This window comes from Eurytemora carolleeae, unplaced genomic scaffold, assembly GCF_000591075.1.
Source record: "Eurytemora carolleeae unplaced genomic scaffold, Eaff_2.0 scaffold4, whole genome shotgun sequence".
Lineage (NCBI taxonomy): Eukaryota > Metazoa > Arthropoda > Copepoda > Calanoida > Temoridae > Eurytemora > Eurytemora carolleeae.
The window spans coordinates 289654-307128 of record NW_019396191.1 but is presented as its reverse complement, the minus strand read 5'-3'; the positions used below and the strand labels follow the sequence as shown (position 1 = coordinate 307128).

General features: G+C 31.8%; 1 protein-coding gene across 5 annotated transcripts in view; it reads right to left on the bottom strand.

Moving 5' to 3' along the window:
* LOC111697723 (F-actin-monooxygenase mical1) overlaps window positions 1-17073 on the bottom strand; it is a 38740-nt gene extending 21667 nt beyond the window's left edge. For 3 of the 5 annotated variants that reach the window (XR_002764367.1, XR_002764368.1, XM_023467819.1), the window contains exons 1-19: window positions 16911-17073; window positions 16392-16461; window positions 15597-15669; window positions 15426-15471; window positions 14422-14498; window positions 12743-12808; window positions 12330-12404; window positions 12076-12139; window positions 11622-11710; window positions 11159-11251; window positions 10779-10880; window positions 10394-10445; window positions 8948-8992; window positions 5833-5894; window positions 5379-5439; window positions 4717-4781; window positions 3509-3563; window positions 2526-2629; window positions 1073-1142 (exon numbers count right to left, since the gene is read on the bottom strand). Coding sequence is in view for 2 of the 5 variants with exons in the window: in XM_023467819.1 (XP_023323587.1) it covers window positions 1073-1142; window positions 2526-2629; window positions 3509-3563; window positions 4717-4781; window positions 5379-5439; window positions 5833-5894; window positions 8948-8992; window positions 10394-10445; window positions 10779-10880; window positions 11159-11251; window positions 11622-11710; window positions 12076-12139; window positions 12330-12404; window positions 12743-12808; window positions 14422-14498; window positions 15426-15471; window positions 15597-15669; window positions 16392-16461; window positions 16911-17027 (1386 nt within the window). In the remaining 3 variants the exon portion in view is untranslated. The remainder of the gene's footprint in view (window positions 1-1072; window positions 1143-2525; window positions 2630-3508; window positions 3564-4716; window positions 4782-5378; window positions 5440-5832; window positions 5895-8947; window positions 8993-10393; window positions 10446-10778; window positions 10881-11158; window positions 11252-11621; window positions 11711-12075; window positions 12140-12329; window positions 12405-12742; window positions 12809-14421; window positions 14499-15425; window positions 15472-15596; window positions 15670-16391; window positions 16462-16910) is intronic. The other 2 variants (XR_002764369.1, XM_023467820.1) reach the window with 2 other exon arrangements.
* Window positions 17074-17475: the final 402 nt, after the last annotated feature.

Genomic DNA, 17475 nt, shown 5'->3' with positions numbered 1-17475 from the left:
TGTAACAAATGTCTTCCTCAAACGTAAAATAGTAACTAGAAGAGCTATAAGGTCACAAAGTCGGACCAGTAATGTTGTAAAAAGAACCTGGGATGTTTAAAAAGATGAAAGTTTCCCTGTGTGATAATTAAAGAACTTGAGTATGGCTTTGGTGAATCATATTGACGTACAACTAAGCCTATGGGGGTGTCAGAAATATTTTTTTCGCATTTTTTGGAAAACGACTTAAATAAAACTAAAAAATTCAAACTTTTAATAAAACTTTTATTTTGATTGCATATAATCATATAAAACCCGACCAGGCATGTTTTTTCTAAATTCACTAAGTTAAGAGTTTAAGTCATTGATAATTATTGCTTTATATCGAGTAGATATCCTTGAACATACTGATGTAAAACCTTTCAGAAAGTAGGAAAGATTCCGCCTAAAAAAAGTTTCTAAGCCAACAGAATTATCATTCTTAATAAAATTAAAGAAGTAGAGTCAAAAGCACTTCTAAGTATAATTTCTTTATAGTTTTGCACTATTTAACCAAGTAAAAATTATTTATTCTGTCCATTTAAAGATGTCCATCTCCGATGAGAAATTTCTTGAATTGAAAAATTTCTTTGATTGAAAAAATATTTTAATGTTTTTTTTTCATTCTAAATCAAGATTATTAAAAAGTGCAGTAGAAAGAAGGAATGGGAAACTTCGAGCGGCATATTTAATAATATTATTTAATAATACATTTTTAACTTTTAAACTTTGACATAAAAAAAGATTTTAGCTTTGAGATAAAAACGATCAATATTAAAGTCAAAAATTGTTTTATATTTTGGAAAACTTTCAACTTCAAATTATATTTTCAATGCGAATTTACTATATTACCATATCAAAACTGAATTGTTTTAAAAACAATGTCTCAAGAAAAATAAGAAGATAAGGAAATCTAAGATTGATCTTAATCAAACAGAATTAATAATTTAAAATATTAGTCCACGAAATTGGGTTGCAAAGATATAGAAACAGTAAAAAATGAATTTGTGGCAAAAACTGAGATCATTTTCATCTCTAATTCTAATATCAAAACCTGAAGAGGGTTGGCCTGTAAACTCCAGGCCCTGACCATCCAGGCAGAATCCAAGCAACTCAACCAACCCCTGAAATCAAATATTTTTCAAATTCGGAGAAAAATGATTTTGATAAGATGAACAGATACTTCTACACTAAATCTGTATTTTCACCGGCCGCCAATGTAAGTATCTCTGTTATGAAAATGCAGATAAAAAGGAAAGGTTCTGTTTCAGGGTATTAGGCAACGAGGTTATAGTGTATAGAGTGATGATTTACGCTAATCCTTGAATAATTGTACAGGCCATGATTTATACCGAGAGCGTACTGCATATTTATTTATCATAAGGAGATTATTGCCTAAACTCTAGTATATCAATATTAGTAAACAGTTGTAAGTGTACAGTACAGCTAACTGAGCACACAGGTAGAGAACTATCATCCCCCCTAGTATTAGGACAGTTTGACAGTATATCGTGAACGTATCGTGAGGAAATCTGGCCGGTGGAAATGCAATGTATAAATCATATTTGTTTTTGCTGAAGAATGCAGGGTGTCCCACGAAACATGACAGTTGGTTTAAAATGTCTTCTTCTATGATTTGTAAAGTTGATTGATACCAAAGAGAATAATAAAAAATATTGTATGAGAGTCATATTACAGCAAAATTGATTTATATTTGAGAAAAAGATTTTTTAAACAAAATAAACTACAAAAGTCTTTAATATCTAATACAGTATATGGAAGAAGACATTCAAACCTATTCACCAACTGTCATGTTTCGTGGGACACCCTGTATAAAGCAAGTTTAGCCACAACGAAAATATTTGTTTTATAAATCAAACTGTCCTCAATATTTTCACATAAAACCAGACAGCTATCATAAGGTTGCATCAAGATCCCAGACTGGGTCGAATTTGAAGTGTCAGAAACCCCTCGGCCATTGATTTTACCTGTTGATTTTTATGTAGCCCAAGACATGTGTATTAGAAAACTATTTTTAACAAAATTCTCATTGCTTTTTCGAGAGAGCTTGCAACCTTTGAAACGTTGTTTTATATCTTAAACTTCATGTAGTAAGATAAAAAAAAACATGGATTCGGAAGACGATATTTAAGTTATTATGTTTCACCAATAGCTTAAAAATGAACTGTGAATATTTAAAGCAAGGTTGTGGAGTAAGGTTAGAATAGATACTCTGCGGGGTACACTTCGCCGTTCTATAAATTTAATTTTCAAAGTAATGAACACTTAAAATCCTCGCATATTACGTTGCTGGAACGTGAGAGAGGGGGGGAAGGGTTCCCGGAGAAACCCCCCCTCCCCTCAACAGCAACGTTGTCTCTCCGCCAATAATCCGTTACGTCATATGAGGATTGTAAGTGTCAATTGCTATGAAGACGACATTTATTGTACATTCAGATTCTTTAACCTTACTTTACAACCTTGACTTGAGTGTATAGTAAACCAACCTTGCCATGCCTAAACCGTTCTCCCAGGTGAAGTTTGAGAGTGTATCCCCCACTAGGCTGAGCAGTAGAGGGAATCCTTTACGGATAATAGCTCTTCCTGCCTCCTGAAGTACAGGGTGTCTCAAAAAACATGGGAATTCAGTGACGAATTCGATATCGTCTCTGTTATGCACTAGCATAGTAATACCTAATTTCAAAAGCCATAATTTTATTATGTCTGCTAGAGTTTATTTTATGAAAAATATGTCTATAATGTCTCCGCAAGATGTATAGTGAAGACGGACTTAAGTTTACTCTGTTTGTATACTGCAATTTTCTTGTTTTACTAAGTAAGGATGTATGCAGTCAAAACATAAACAAACAAAATGTGAACATAGCAGATGAAACTCTTGCAGAGGTATCACTAAACTAAATCAAAGAATTATTTAAAAAGACGATATCGAATTCGTCACTGAATTCCCATGTTTATTGGGACACCCTGTCCAGTCAAGCAGTTAAAAACTCTGCTGTCAAATTAAAAAAAAACGTTAAATAAAGTTTAAAGTTTATCACAGGGACTGTAAATTTAATTTCAAGTGACCCTCCATGCACAGATGGCACACTGTCTACTAAACGCTACTATACTGTCGGTCATTGTACGGCAGATTACTGCAGTACACACCTAAAATTTACTTGGCGGGTGAGCAATTTACAACTGTACCATTGAAACCTTATTCTGATCAATAATGTTGCAGATATTGTCGTTTTTCTAGGTTTAAAAGTGTTTTAATTTGGATAATTTCTGTAAAGTTTCTTGCAGTGGAAATTATGAAGAGTGAAGAGAAAAACCACAATTGAAAATAATCAGTTTTCCAAGTTTAAACATTTAAATCATACTTGATCAGACATAGCTTTTGAGGGTATTGTCATCTTTGCATGGAGAGTCACTTTAAAAATGTATCATTAATTAAAGATTTTTGTATTAAAATGGATTTAAAATGTACCTTAGAATAATATCTTTTTGAGCAATCCACAAGATTAATATCATCCTGTCCAAGGCTAAAATATATAATCATAAAACACCTTTTCAGAATTGGAAAAAAAGAAATTTTGCCAAAAACTCAAATTTTCTAATCCCTATATCTTTGCAACCTGATAGATTTTTCCAACTTAGATGGTTTTATCTCACAGAATGCAAAGTTTGAAATATCTAAGGTCTGCAACACTGGGTTTCAAAGATTTAGAGATTAGAAAATCAGAATTTGTGGCAAAGAACATATTCCTTTATGAATGTTGTTCAATTTGATTCGTATCAACTGCTAATTCAGACTAAATAGTCTTTCATGGAAAGTTGTTTAAATTAAAAAATCAGAACCGCGGATATGATTTTTGCTTTAGCCAATGCGCTTACTGAAAATCATTACAAAAGAAGTAATTAAATCTAAATCATTCATAAATAATCATCTTAGGAAAACTTTGATTGCCACCGATTTTATCAGTTGACATAACGCTTTCAGTTGAACGAGATATTTATATTGCAAATATTTATTGAAAGTTTTCTAATATTGAAATATCGATCAATAAGTGGCCACCAAACCTTTTTTTTTGCCAAAGAGATATCTTAGAAATAAGATTCAGCTGTTTTTTACGGATTAAATACTTAATCGCTTTAAATTATATGTTGCTGTTGTGATTATTCAGTAGAATTATAAATACGGATTAAGTAAGAATTATCTGTCCTAAAGCAAAAGCGTAAACAGTCTTTATAACTTGATATTTGACTTATATAGTCAAAAAAAAATAGTTGCCCATAAGAGATGAGACTTCAGAGACGATTGTTCAGAATTTTTATTATCTGTTTCCTTATATTATAATAATTCCCATTTCCCTGTAACTGTAAACTTGTCTTTTTCTTTTCCAAATCATTTGTAAGCCAATACAAGACAATAGTTCAAGACAGAAAACTTATTTTAACATTGGAATCATCAGAGTTTAAGAGTTTCAAGACGTATTTAAAACAGCAAACACAAAAAAATAAATATTTAACGGAGGAAAACAGGACCCTGTTGAGGATGAAATCCCCGAAAGAGAATTTTAAAATCTGCAAGTCAGTAGCGTTGGATTCTGAACCCCCCAGAGAAGACCTACTTATCTACCTATGTATTTATGTTTTTACCGTATTGTGATGCATTTTTTAAGATTAAAAATTTGCCTGTTTTTTGCCAGGTTTGAATGTGGGAGTTGTCTGGAATGATATCTTGTTGCAAATTTGCAAATCTGAAAGCGTTTATTATCTTAAACTCTGTTTGTCTGTTTGTTTATTTGTCCGATCATAACTCAGCAACCCCTGGACTGACTTGCCTCAAATTTAGATGAAGGAACTCGAAAGAGCCACGGGAATGATCTTAGCTTTGTTTTGAGATTCTAAGTTGACTGGGTCGACTTTTATAGGGAAAAATAGTAAAAATCGTAATTTATGTTAAAGCGCGGGTAATCAGTGGGATTACCTATGACCCCCCGGCCGTGTGAAACGCTGGGTTCCCAAGCTAGTCTGCTATTACCACACTAATATGTTACAGATAAAAACTAGTAAATATCTGTATAAAAATGTTAAACATTTTAATATTCCCGTGGTTTCAACAAGTTTGCCAAGCATTTAAGGCAAATCAGTCAAATGGTTATAACTGGGTTATAATGTCAATATATACGGCAAGAAAGAAACCTGTAGTCTATGAATCATGATGAATGATCGTACAACTTTTTACGTATTAAAAAAAAATCCAATTTATTGATTGTAGATATAAAGTTTTGCCAAAAAAACGTACTGCAACTGAACGTAAAAGTTTGTTATACTTAATTTATTTGTGACTGTACCTCAATTACTTCTTTTTTGAGGACCTCGGTATCTATGTTGGACTTGGATAGCAGTCGGTTCCTGCAGATAATTAAAATACAGTGCTCCACAAAATACAGTGGAATGCTGTGATAAGATAATCCAAGAAAATTCCACTGTATTTTGCTAATTATTATCTATTTAACTAACATTTTACATATTAATTGGATAATTTTAAATACAAAATTGTACTATAAAGAGTTGTATTTGACCCTGGATAAAATTACCACGGCATATAGGATTAATCTTATGATAAAAATCCTACTAAGCTGAACTTTGAAATGGGAAAAATGGTCCTATTTTTTCCGAATGAGCTGAACACGTTCTTTCTGCTTCCATCGGCTAAATGTTTAAAGGTTTTATTCAATTTAAATAATATATGGAGAATTCAAAAGTTAAAAGTAAATTGAATTTCTCAACAAATTTTTGTTTTACCTGCAGGGAAAGTTCTCTTTCAAAATTCTTTGCTTGATCAAATTCTCGGGACTTACGTCAAACTGGTTAATAATAATATTATTAAATATGTCATTTATGTACTCATATCTTTATTTTTTTATAATAAGTTATTTTTCATCGTTTGAGAACAAATAAAGTTGAAGAAAGTTAGTTAAGGTCTATGGCCATAGGCGGCTAACGGGGAAGGGGGGGGGGGTGTAGAAAGGGGCGACGTCTTCCCCCCCCCCTACCCACGGAAAAATTTTATTACCACAAGTTACAGTGTTTTTAAAACAAATGCATAAAAAATATTTATTATATAAGAACAATATTCTGTAACCAGTTACGATATTAGGACCAATTTTATTTCTAATTCTTATCAATGACCTTCCTAAAGCATCGAAATTTTTTACAATTCTTTTTGCCGATGATACAACACTGCAACTTTTTTCAAAAAGCTTACACGACTTATATGATTTAGCAAATTTTGAGCTCTCTAAAATAGAAGATTGATTTAAAGCAAACAAACTGACATTGAATGCGTCTAAAACCAAATATATTCTCTTCAAAAATAAAAAAGAAGATGTAAGTATCACCTCGCTTTAACTTCAAATAGATAATAAAGATATAGAAAGAGTAGGAACTGGATGCAAAAATGAATCTTTTAAGTTTGTAGGTGTTCATTTAGACGAAAATCTTAACTGAAACCTTCATCTTAGGTCGGTTAAAAACAAAGCATCCAGTGCAGTTTTTGCTTTGTCAAGCGTAAAAAATATTCTTCCTAGTAATATTAAACTAACCATTTACAACTCTTTATTTCGATCATTTATAGAATATGGAATTTCAGCCTGGGGAAGAAACAAATGTTCAGAAATGAAACAAATTCACATTTTACAGAAACGAGCAATAAGATTAATTGATAACTCAAAAGCCACGTCTCATATAAGATTCTAAAGATTAATGATCTGGTAGACTTTAACCAAGCTATATTTATGTGTAAATATACACATAAACTTCTTCCTGCATCTTTTGAAATTATTTTTAAAAAGCTTGGAAACTTTGAAAGATCTCTTAACTATCAACTTGACATTCTCAAAATGTGCTCATTACAGTGTTTACCATCAAGCTCTCTTCTTAAGATGTGGATTAACCTGCCTCTTGACTTAAAAAGAAGCAACGCTCTAAGTATATTTAAAAATAGACTACTAAATTCTCTTTTTATAAATTACATGACAATGTGTTATAAACCGAATTGCTATTCATGTAAAACTAATTAGATATGTTTTAACCCTATTCCTGCTGGGGGGGGGGTAATTTGACCCCCCCCTGTAGTTTTTTTATTTAACTCAAAAAGTATTGGTCTGAGGCTGTTGAAATTTTCTGACTTTCCTTGCATACCCATAGCCCTCCCTTTAGGCCTAAAACCGAGCTTTAATACTAACTGCCTGAGTCCTCAGGCACACTGCCTGAATGACTGCTTTTTCCTTTAACAAACTAAATCTTTGTTTTGACCCACTTCCACTTGTCAGATTTTGATAGAATTTAGCTTTTTGGAAAGCCTTTGACATAAGGAAACGAATTGCACAAGTTTTGCGAATAAAAATTGCAAATTTTTTGCAAACAACCTGTCAAAGGAAATTTGCACTTTTTAGTTTTTCTTGATTAAAAATCAGGTTATTTAAAATTTTGCAAAAATTTTTGCATATTTGAAATAACATGGTCAAGGGCTTTTCAAAAATGTATAATTTTTCATTTTTTGGAAAAAAAATTTTTTGCAAACATTTTTACTATATAACTGGATTTTGCGATAAAAAATTCAATTTTTGCAAATTTGCAAATTTTTTTGCAGATTCTAAAAGTAGAGCACAAGAGCTTTCTAATGATGTATCATTTGTCATATTTGGACATCAAACATGTGATTTAGAGGGGGGGGGTCAAATTGACCCCCCCCCCCCAGCATATCCTGGTTTTCAAGTACCCCAGCGGGGATAGGGTTAATATGCTTTGATATTTGTTGTGTACATGTCAGAAAATTACTTTAAACTCTAATTATTCGAATTAATGTATAAACTTTTTTACATCAGATAAATTCGCACCCTGATCTCTAATCGTTCTCCTTAAATCTATTTCATTGAAATCTTTTGTTATTATTATTAAAATTAGGTGGAAAAAATAATCAAAACAGTCAGGAGCTATTTTCCACCTAATTGCTTTATACTTGTACTGTTAATATAATCATCAATTTGTAATTGTAAACTCGTTCTGTACACAGATACATGTATTTTAGCAATAAACTTTATCTTATCTTATCTTATCTTTTCTTCATATTCGTTCAGATATCATCTATCTTTATATAAATTTGACTTGTCTATTCTTTTGTTTTACACATAGATAAATAACAATACAGATAGAAACCTAGATGTCGTCTTTTCAAGCTTTAGGGGTTTTTCACAATAACTTTGAGCCAGATGCCCAAAGGAGTGCCGCGCATGCTCTCTCTCTGTCTTTTACTCAACGCTGCCTACGCGGAACTAATTAAGGCCTCTGTCGTAGGGTTATTGTGATCGAAAAACCATTAAACCTTGAGAAGACGACATCTAATGTAATATCTGTATTGTTATTAATCGATGGTATTGACATACATTTTTCCCAACATTATTTTAAACCTTTATGTTTTTCTTTTAAAAAGCATTTACATGCATGCACATTGCTCATGTATGCCATTATTATTTATTACTATTGTTTTAGTTTTAATGGATAGATACAATTTAATATTAATACAAATCTTAAAATTCAATAAACTCGTTTACATTGGTTAACAACATTTTTTTGTAAACCTGGTATGATTGCTTTCCATATTTTATTGCAGTTTATTTCAATATAAACAGGTTTAGAAAATATTACATATTATAATTGCTAGACGAGGTTTTGTTATTACGTTGGAACACTTAAAGTGGATCCAATCTTAAAAATGTATGTAACTTTCTATAGAAATTAGAGCTATGTGCAATGTAACTAATATATATCATCATAATATCATAGTAAAGCCATTATGAATTTTCACATTTGTTTAAACCAGAAAAATAATATTTTTATTTGTCATACAACAACCCACCTGAAAGTAATGAGTGTCATCTCTGTAATAAGTTAAATTATCCACCTAAACAAGATATTCATGTAGCTGTAGCATACAGTGAGAATCAGAAAACAATTGAATAGGAGGACGACATTAGAGAAATAAGATATTAAATTTGATGTTGTCACAAAGCAAATAGTTTTACTAGACACTTAAAAAATCACTAAATTAGTTCATTCTTAAAGTCGTCTTCCCTTTTCAGGATTTTCTGGTTTCACTGTAAACTATAAAATAGAAAACAATCGGTAATATAATTATATTTTATCGAATTGCCAAAAGCATTTCAAAAGCACGGACATTTTGTTCAACATTATGAAGAGATTATTAAGGAAATCTCATAAATTTTTATATTTCTAATTACCGAAGGCAACATTTTGAGAATAGTTTCGAGACCTTAATCAAGGCTTTACAAGAATTTGAGATGTATTTTCTTATTTCAAAATTGCAAATTCAAAGTTTATAAAGGAAATGAATTTTTGCCACAAACTCTAATTCATACATCCTTATATCGTTGCAACTCATTGTCGTAGACCTTTGATATTTCAAATTATGAATTCTTTGAGATTAAAAAGTCCAAGTTTGTCCAAGTTTGTCCCACGAGACATGACAGTTGGTGAATAGTTTTGAATGTCTTCTTCCATATACTGTATTAGATATTAAAGACTTTTTTCAGTTTATTTAGTTTAAAAAAGCTTTACTCAAATATATTTTACTTAGAAACCAATTTTACTATAGTATGGATGCCATAAAATATGTATTATTATTCTCTTTATTAGCAAACAACTTGACATATTATGCATGCATGAAGACACTATTCACCAACTGTCATGTTTCGTAGGACATCCTGTATTAAAGGTTTACACCATCAGGTTTTAACAATACAAGAACTAGAAAATTTGAGTTTGTTGAAAAAAACTCAAATTCTTTGCTTTGCACTTTAACAAACTATTTTCTCTGCCTAAGATATTAATGAAAAGGATTGGTTAATAAGGTAGATAAAAGAAACAATTTTGCAAAATGTAACAAGATGTAAATACTTATCGAAAAACGCAATTTTTCAATGTGACAAGTAACTCAATTTTGTGTGGAGCAATCTTTAAGTAAAAAAATCTTTAATGTTACAAAACAGACCTAAAAAGATGTTTTCAACCAAAATATTTTTATCTTTGAAAATTTCCGTTTAGTTCGGTTAAATGAACAAAAAATGAAGAAAACTGATGAAAGAGAAATTAAAGACGATCTGCGATCTGATGTTAAAACTCGGCTTGATGAATTTTGTGACAAATTTGTAAAATTTAAATAATGTAAATCTTTTATTTGGAAAACAGTTGTTAAGCGTAATTTTTTTTAATTCTAAAAAGGGATTATACAAGTTTAATGTTTTTTAACAAGCTGCTTACACAATTTATGTTAAAAGAGCAATACCTTTAAGTTCACATCTCTGTCTAACTCTTTATAAAACTGTGAATTAACGCTTCTGAAATAATATTCACATTGATAAAAATTCACTCATTTCAGTGGTTTAGTTAGTTTTCTTTTGTTCTAACACTACAATTTTTAAAATTCTAAAATTTAATTCAAAATTGAAAAAATATAAAAAAATGAAACATTTCCAATCATATATAAACCGAGATTCTTATACAGAGTTTTCATCACAAATACCCGGCCCGTCTTGAATGTTGGGTCTGCCAATACCACAAAAAATGTATACAAAGTACGAGTAGGACCAGACCAGTACTGTTTAAATACTGATACCGGTTTCAATGGTACAACAATATGAAAAAAAGAAATAAGATTTATTGTAAAATACCTTTTAAGAGTGTTTAACTCTGAAATAAGAACTTCCTCTGGACTGGTACCATGCTGAAAACTAGCTGTTAAGGTCAACTCATCAGTTCCTTCTTCACGACCCCTGAACACCAACATTTGCTCAAATCCAATCCATTTAAATCAGAGATGGAAGCCTGGGGACTCTTGTACTAAATCCTAATTAGACTGGATATTCTTGCACCAGAACCGAATTTAATGATTGGAGAGATCGCTGTATTACCTAGTACGTATGCCGATTCAAATCATGAATCCAAGGGAATCTTAAACTCTGAATTTGAATTGGGATTCAAAATTGGATCCGGATTTAGGTAATTCAACGACCCAGCTCAGTCTAACTAAAATCTGTTTAGAAGGATTTACCTGTTGAATCCATCTAAACAGAAGCCTAGACCAGAAGCTCCCACAAGGACATCAAAAGAGAAATGTCTAGCCTCATGATCCTCAGGAACAAGTCTAAAAATAAATTAAATCTTTTAACAAACTCTAATTTTCTATTACTTATACCTTTGCAACACAATGAAATCAAGAAATACTTTTTTTATAAAGACGGAGGTGGAGATCTTCTGTGTTTGATACTCATAAACCGGATCACTTGTTCTTGATATCCAATCTTTTCATTTCTGATCAAAGCTCCCTTCAAATGCTGGCTGGGTACGAGTACAATGCGGGATTAAGAATAAAGATTAAATTAATCTGAAGATTAAGAAAAAAATCGAAATCAAACAAATTGCTCTCGATATACACGATACAATTGAGTTCCCAGCTTATTACAAACATCCTCTTCAGTAGGGTCTAAAAAGATTGTAATAAAAAACTGGTTTACCTTGCATGCCAACCCTGCTCATCTTCCGGTTCAAGTAAACTCTGAAACTTGACACCAGTGTACACTTGTACACCAAGCAGGCAACATATCTGAAACCAGTTTAAAAATGCTAATTTGATTAAACTTATTGAAAGAGTATATAAATGCACAGTTTTAGTTCATCATAAAAATACTAAAAATTAGGAACACCAAAATAAGAAAATTGGCTGTTTTTGGGCTTATTCCTGCACCAGCCAATTTTTCTATTAATTTGGTTTTATAGATTTTATCAAAAAAAATTTTTCCCAGGGTTTCATAGTGAAGTAAAACAATTGTAAAAGAAGCCAGGTTTCCAGGAAATAAATTTAAAAACAATTTTTTGGATATTATGAAGTTTTTTTAAATAGACCAAGGAAGTCATAAAAGTATGTTTTTTATAAACATGAAATAAACAAGAAAAAAATGTTCTCCAAACCTTTAGAAGTGCTGTTTGAAGCAGTTTGGTGGACAAATGGTCTGTGGTTCCACATCCTAACCGACTGTCAAAAAATTGAAGTGAGCTAACCAAAGACCCAATAAGTGGGATTGTCTAAAGAAGGGTAAACAGAAATTTTAAGGACAAAATACTGTTCAATGATGAAATGCTTGCACATAAATACAGCATTCCAACCCACAAGTTTTTAAAACTAAGGAAATTTTACAATTTTATATAAAATATTCAACATTTTCCTGAATAGATGTTTTACTCCCAACATCTTTAAATCTTCTACCACAAACTTCCAAAGTTCCAAAACTGTATTCCGACTGAAAGAAAACTCAGTTTATTTGGTTCTTAAAAGGAGTGACTGGCTATGTAAGGTAGTTGAACTGAGTAAGCAGTGTTGTGGAAAACTTCTTTTGGATTCATTTGAGACATGTAAAACTTTTTAAAATTTAAAAAAAATAATTCTGAAAACGAGTAGGAGTTTTGAACGTCGAATTTGCGCTCAAACTCCGGATTTACAGATCTTTAAAAAGTTTATTATGTCTCAAATGAATCCAAAAGAGGTTTTCCACAATACTGCATACTCAGTTGAACTACCTTACATAGCCGGTCACTCCCTTTAAATGCAACAAATTTCCAAAGATTTTGATAAAATTACCTAAATGAAGTTGTTTCCTCTACTACCACAGTTCTAGCTCCCAATAGATGGCATTCAATGGCAGTCCTTCAATAGAAATAGTTGATTAAAAGCTTAAACACAATGTTGGAAAGAAATCCTTTCGTTGTGATCAGAGCTGAAAACTTTGGAATGAAATATCTTTAATCCCAGTTCCTTAATCTGAGTATCCAATGGACACACATTTGATTTTCTTCTTAAACCGTTCTTTCTTGGATATAGTAGAGAAAAATAAAAAACAATTTTTTAAATTTAAAGAGTCCCTCCCGTTTCTGTTTATAATCTTAAATGGCGCGAAAAATTTTAAATTTATCAGCTTCATATACGCAACCCTAATTGGTTGAATTTTATACACTTTTCAGGATACAAGTACAAGATTAGGTTCGTCTCGATATTAAGAAAAAAGAGAGGATCTGGCATTAATTTTTCAGCTCAGACTAACTAAATTAGATTTACTAAAATGTATGCACCATTTACTTAGTTACTTGGTATGGATAACATTTTTTCAGTACGCCTGCCTTCTCTTTTGGTTGTCAGTTTAAATTTAAATGATCAGGAGAGGGAGTGGAGGAAGGCCAGCCACAACAATTTCTCGTTCGATCCACAATCTTCTCATTTTCTTATCCGAGTCACCTTGAAATCCTCGTCCTTAGATTAAAATGTGTTATAAAGTTTCTTAATTCTAATTCTCGAAGATAAAACTATGTTTAATAAATCTGGCCACGTTAGGGAATAGAATATGGGTAGACTAAAGTATTGCAATGATTACATCATGTTGGAATCTTTAAAGCCATGAGAATGATGTCAAACTTTATTTGGGTAAAAATTAAATCTGTTCTGTATCCACAATGACTAACCTTCGCGATAAAAACTAAATAGCAAAACATTTGGAATACCTTAGCCTATCATTTTCTCCATGGAACCAGCCGGAAAAAAATTTTGATTTTCACAATATAATTAACAAAAGAGATTAAAGTTCTATAAACTCGAAATTGTTTGTGGCATTCTACACCAAGGAAAAAAATGCACGCGAAAAATGTAAACATTTTAAAGAATATTAAACTCAAATACTTACATTTTATTGAAACTACTTTTTTTGATTTACAAAAATTAAATTTTTCATTTTTACCCAAAAGTGGCCCGATTCTTAAAATTAGTTTTATCTTGGGGGATTAGTCGACACTTAAAAAAATAATATTGAAAGGACGAGTATTTCGAGGTTACTCAGCCGAGAAAATGAGGAGAATGTGGCTCAGACTAGAAATTGATGTGGCTGGCCTTCCTACCCTCGTCAATCAAGGGGCATATTAAAATTTCACAAAAAGCTATTTAGGTCAAAATCAACTTTAATGATGATGAATTATCTATCATTTTGTTTCATGAACTAACCAGTAACCAGAGCACGATGTGCTTGATTTCTTCTATGAGAATTTAACTTTGTGTGCTCTATAATTCATAATCTTTAAACTTAAGCAGTTGTCTTTTTATACTTTTTCATTTAAAACTTGTATCTACAGTGAACATTAACAATATGATGGATCATCCACATGGTCCTGCTCCAATTACAAGAACTCATTAACAGTATAATGGATCAGTTACCTGAGTCCACATGGTCCTCCTCCAATTACAAGAACTCATTAACAGTATATTGGATCAGTTACCTGAGTCCACATGGTCCTGCTCCAATTACAAGAACTCTCATCTCCTGGGAAACCTTGTTTCCTCCATAAATACTTCTCTAGGCATATAAAATCAAGAAAACAAATTGTTAAAAATTACTGCAATTGTTTTGCTTGATTGTCGTTGTCTCCATTTTAATCAATAAATCAAGGATATAGTACCTTGCAATACTCAAAACTAAATTAGACAAAAACTGAAATAGTACAACTGAGGGCAGATTAACAGTCATAAATCAGGGGTGTTAATGATAAATAAGCAGAAGACAACAATAATTCCATTAAAATGAGAAGTTTTCATAGACAAATAAAATATTTTTCTATCTTCATATCATAACGCTATACATCATCTTACTTTAAGGAAAAAAGAAGCACTGCGTCTTTTTACTTCATTTTGGAACCAACTCACCCCTTTGAAACTGAAGAAGTGTTTTTCATTTTTAAGCAACTGTTACTATCTGTTTGTAAGATGGACCTATGCCGCGAGAGAGGGAAGGCAACCTCCCCGCATAGCTACCATACCTCATTTTACCTATTTGCGGCAGTGCGCGTCCCCAGAGGGCTTCCGAACCTCCCCTAAACAGTCTTCCGGGAAGGATCATCCATTATAATCGTCGATTTCTACTTAAAACGGGACTAATTTAATTATTTATTCACGGTAGTCGATCTATAGTATCCTGAACATTTGCATAATATATATTTTTTTTAAATCAAAGTTTTGGGATAAAATAGCTTTTATTTTATCAACAAATCTTAGAATGGCTGGCGGAGGGGGGGGGGTCGGAAGCTCTCAGGGGATGCGCACTGCCGCAAATAGGTAAAATGAGGTTCGGAAGCTGTGCGGGGGAGGTTACCTTGCCTCCCTCATGCAGCAGGATCTTTTGGTTGTTTTACATATGTTCAAAATAAAATTGTATACTTGCACGATATTATTATGCCGCTGGGCTTTAGTTCCAGGTTCCTTCAAGAATACTTGATCATTGTCTTACCTTTGCTCTTTTCTCCAGAACCTTCCATAGTTCCGTATACCGGTAACTGAAGACAAACCAGGTGTTAAAGGAAGATTTGGCAGGTTAAATTTAAAAATAAAATTTCTAAAAATTAAAATTTTTGGTTTGATTTTCTTAGTACCAGGTAGAGCGAGCATAGGGTATATTTACCTGAGTTTATCGACTAGTCTGGCCTTGAGAACAGGAAAGAAGTCTGGGTATCGTCCAGGATGTAAATCTAATCCTGACAATCACAAATTTAGTTACTAAGACCAGTCTAACTTTTTAATATACAGGGTTACACACAAAGAAAATATTCAAGGATGAAGACTAAATTTAACCTTGTAATTGTCACGTATTTTTAGTTTCATGTCGTCTTTACAGTCTCAACCTTTGTGGATAACCCTTCCATAGACAATACAACACCTAGTAAGCAATTTATGTTAACATTATAGCTTTGTTAAGCCTTTTGGTTCATTTCTTTATTTCTTAAAAAACTTCCCAAAGTTTCTTTTAATAAACTTTTATTCTACAAAAATGGAGAACGAACCAAAACACATTTATTTATGTTGATTTATTTTTGAAGATATTTTCTCTCCGGGTCCAAATTTAACATAGTTTAAGAAAATCAAATCTTCGAAATAAACAATTTGAAATATTAGCGTAGTGTATAAATTTTGATCCTGAGAAAATTATATGCAACAAACGAACCAAAACAATTAAGAACACAAGAAACACAAACATCATATATTCGACCTTGTCCCATTTGCCTGGCCTATAGATGATTGAAAAAATTACATTTAGATTTGATCTAGTGTAGGGCTAACAAAACAAAAAAATAACTAGTTTGTTATATCTAAATAATCATGGATGAAAAGAATTAAGTTCCAAACCACAATTCGAACTTTATTAAAAGGTTTCAACACAAAAAAAATCCTTGGACGCCAGTTAATTAAAAAAATATACCTTCACAGACTGCATCAAAAGCGCTGAGGACATCCCCTACTTCTCCACTGTCATAAAATCGTTGAAATGCCTTAAAAAAAACTATTTTAAAAGCCTTTTTCTACAGCGGTAGAAATCTTAATTTTTATTTTTTCGGCAAAAAATCTGCCTTAATCCGCTGCCACATTTTTGTGTTTATTTTTTAAAGAATATGAGATTTGATTTCTGGAGTTTTGTATTTTGTATAAGATCCAAATATATTGTTTTAAAAGAAAGAAAATAATGAAAATGCAGATACACCCCATACTTGGAGAACTACGAACATTCCAAGTGACCTTTCTCTGCATTGAAGAAGTGTCAGGAAAATTGAACTTGTTTATTGTGTCTTAGGGAGAACATTTGAAAATCAAGACCAGAATGTTAAAAAAGTATCACATATTCGGTCAGAGTTGGTTGATTATCTTTTTTTGTATCTTAGGTTTAATAATTTTGGAATTTTGTTAAAAAAAAAGTTGATGAGAATAATTGAAGATCTCTTACTGTAAGAGCGTCTTCTGACCCGACTAGCTGCATGGTCTGACCAGCTACAGAGGAAGCGGTCACTCCAAACCTTGGACGCCGACTCATTTTTCGGAGAACTATTGGAAAAAGGAACATTGGTTGTCTTTTAAAGTGACTCTCCAGTGCATAAAAGTATGACTATAGTCACAATTGTTTATTTTTAACTATTTAACCCGCTGGATTATACATCTGCCATTCTTACCTGTTTTTAGAAACCACAATTGAAAAAACCAATTTTAAAATCTTGACCCTACAACGCTTTAAAGGGTCCAGGTTTAAATCTAGCATACCACTCAATGAATAAAGTGGAAATCAAGTAGAAATGGACAAAATATCAAGGTACCCTATATTTAAAAATTAGGACATGCATAAAACAATTACTTTCAATACGGATTTCTCTACAAAAAATTGTTTGCGGATTTCTTGCTGCAGCAACAATGAAGAAAAACACTTTAGATTTTAAAAGGAAAAAAATGAAAATATCATTTCATGAGATTTAGATTTGAAAAGGAGAACATTAGCATCAATCTTTGAATAGAGCATC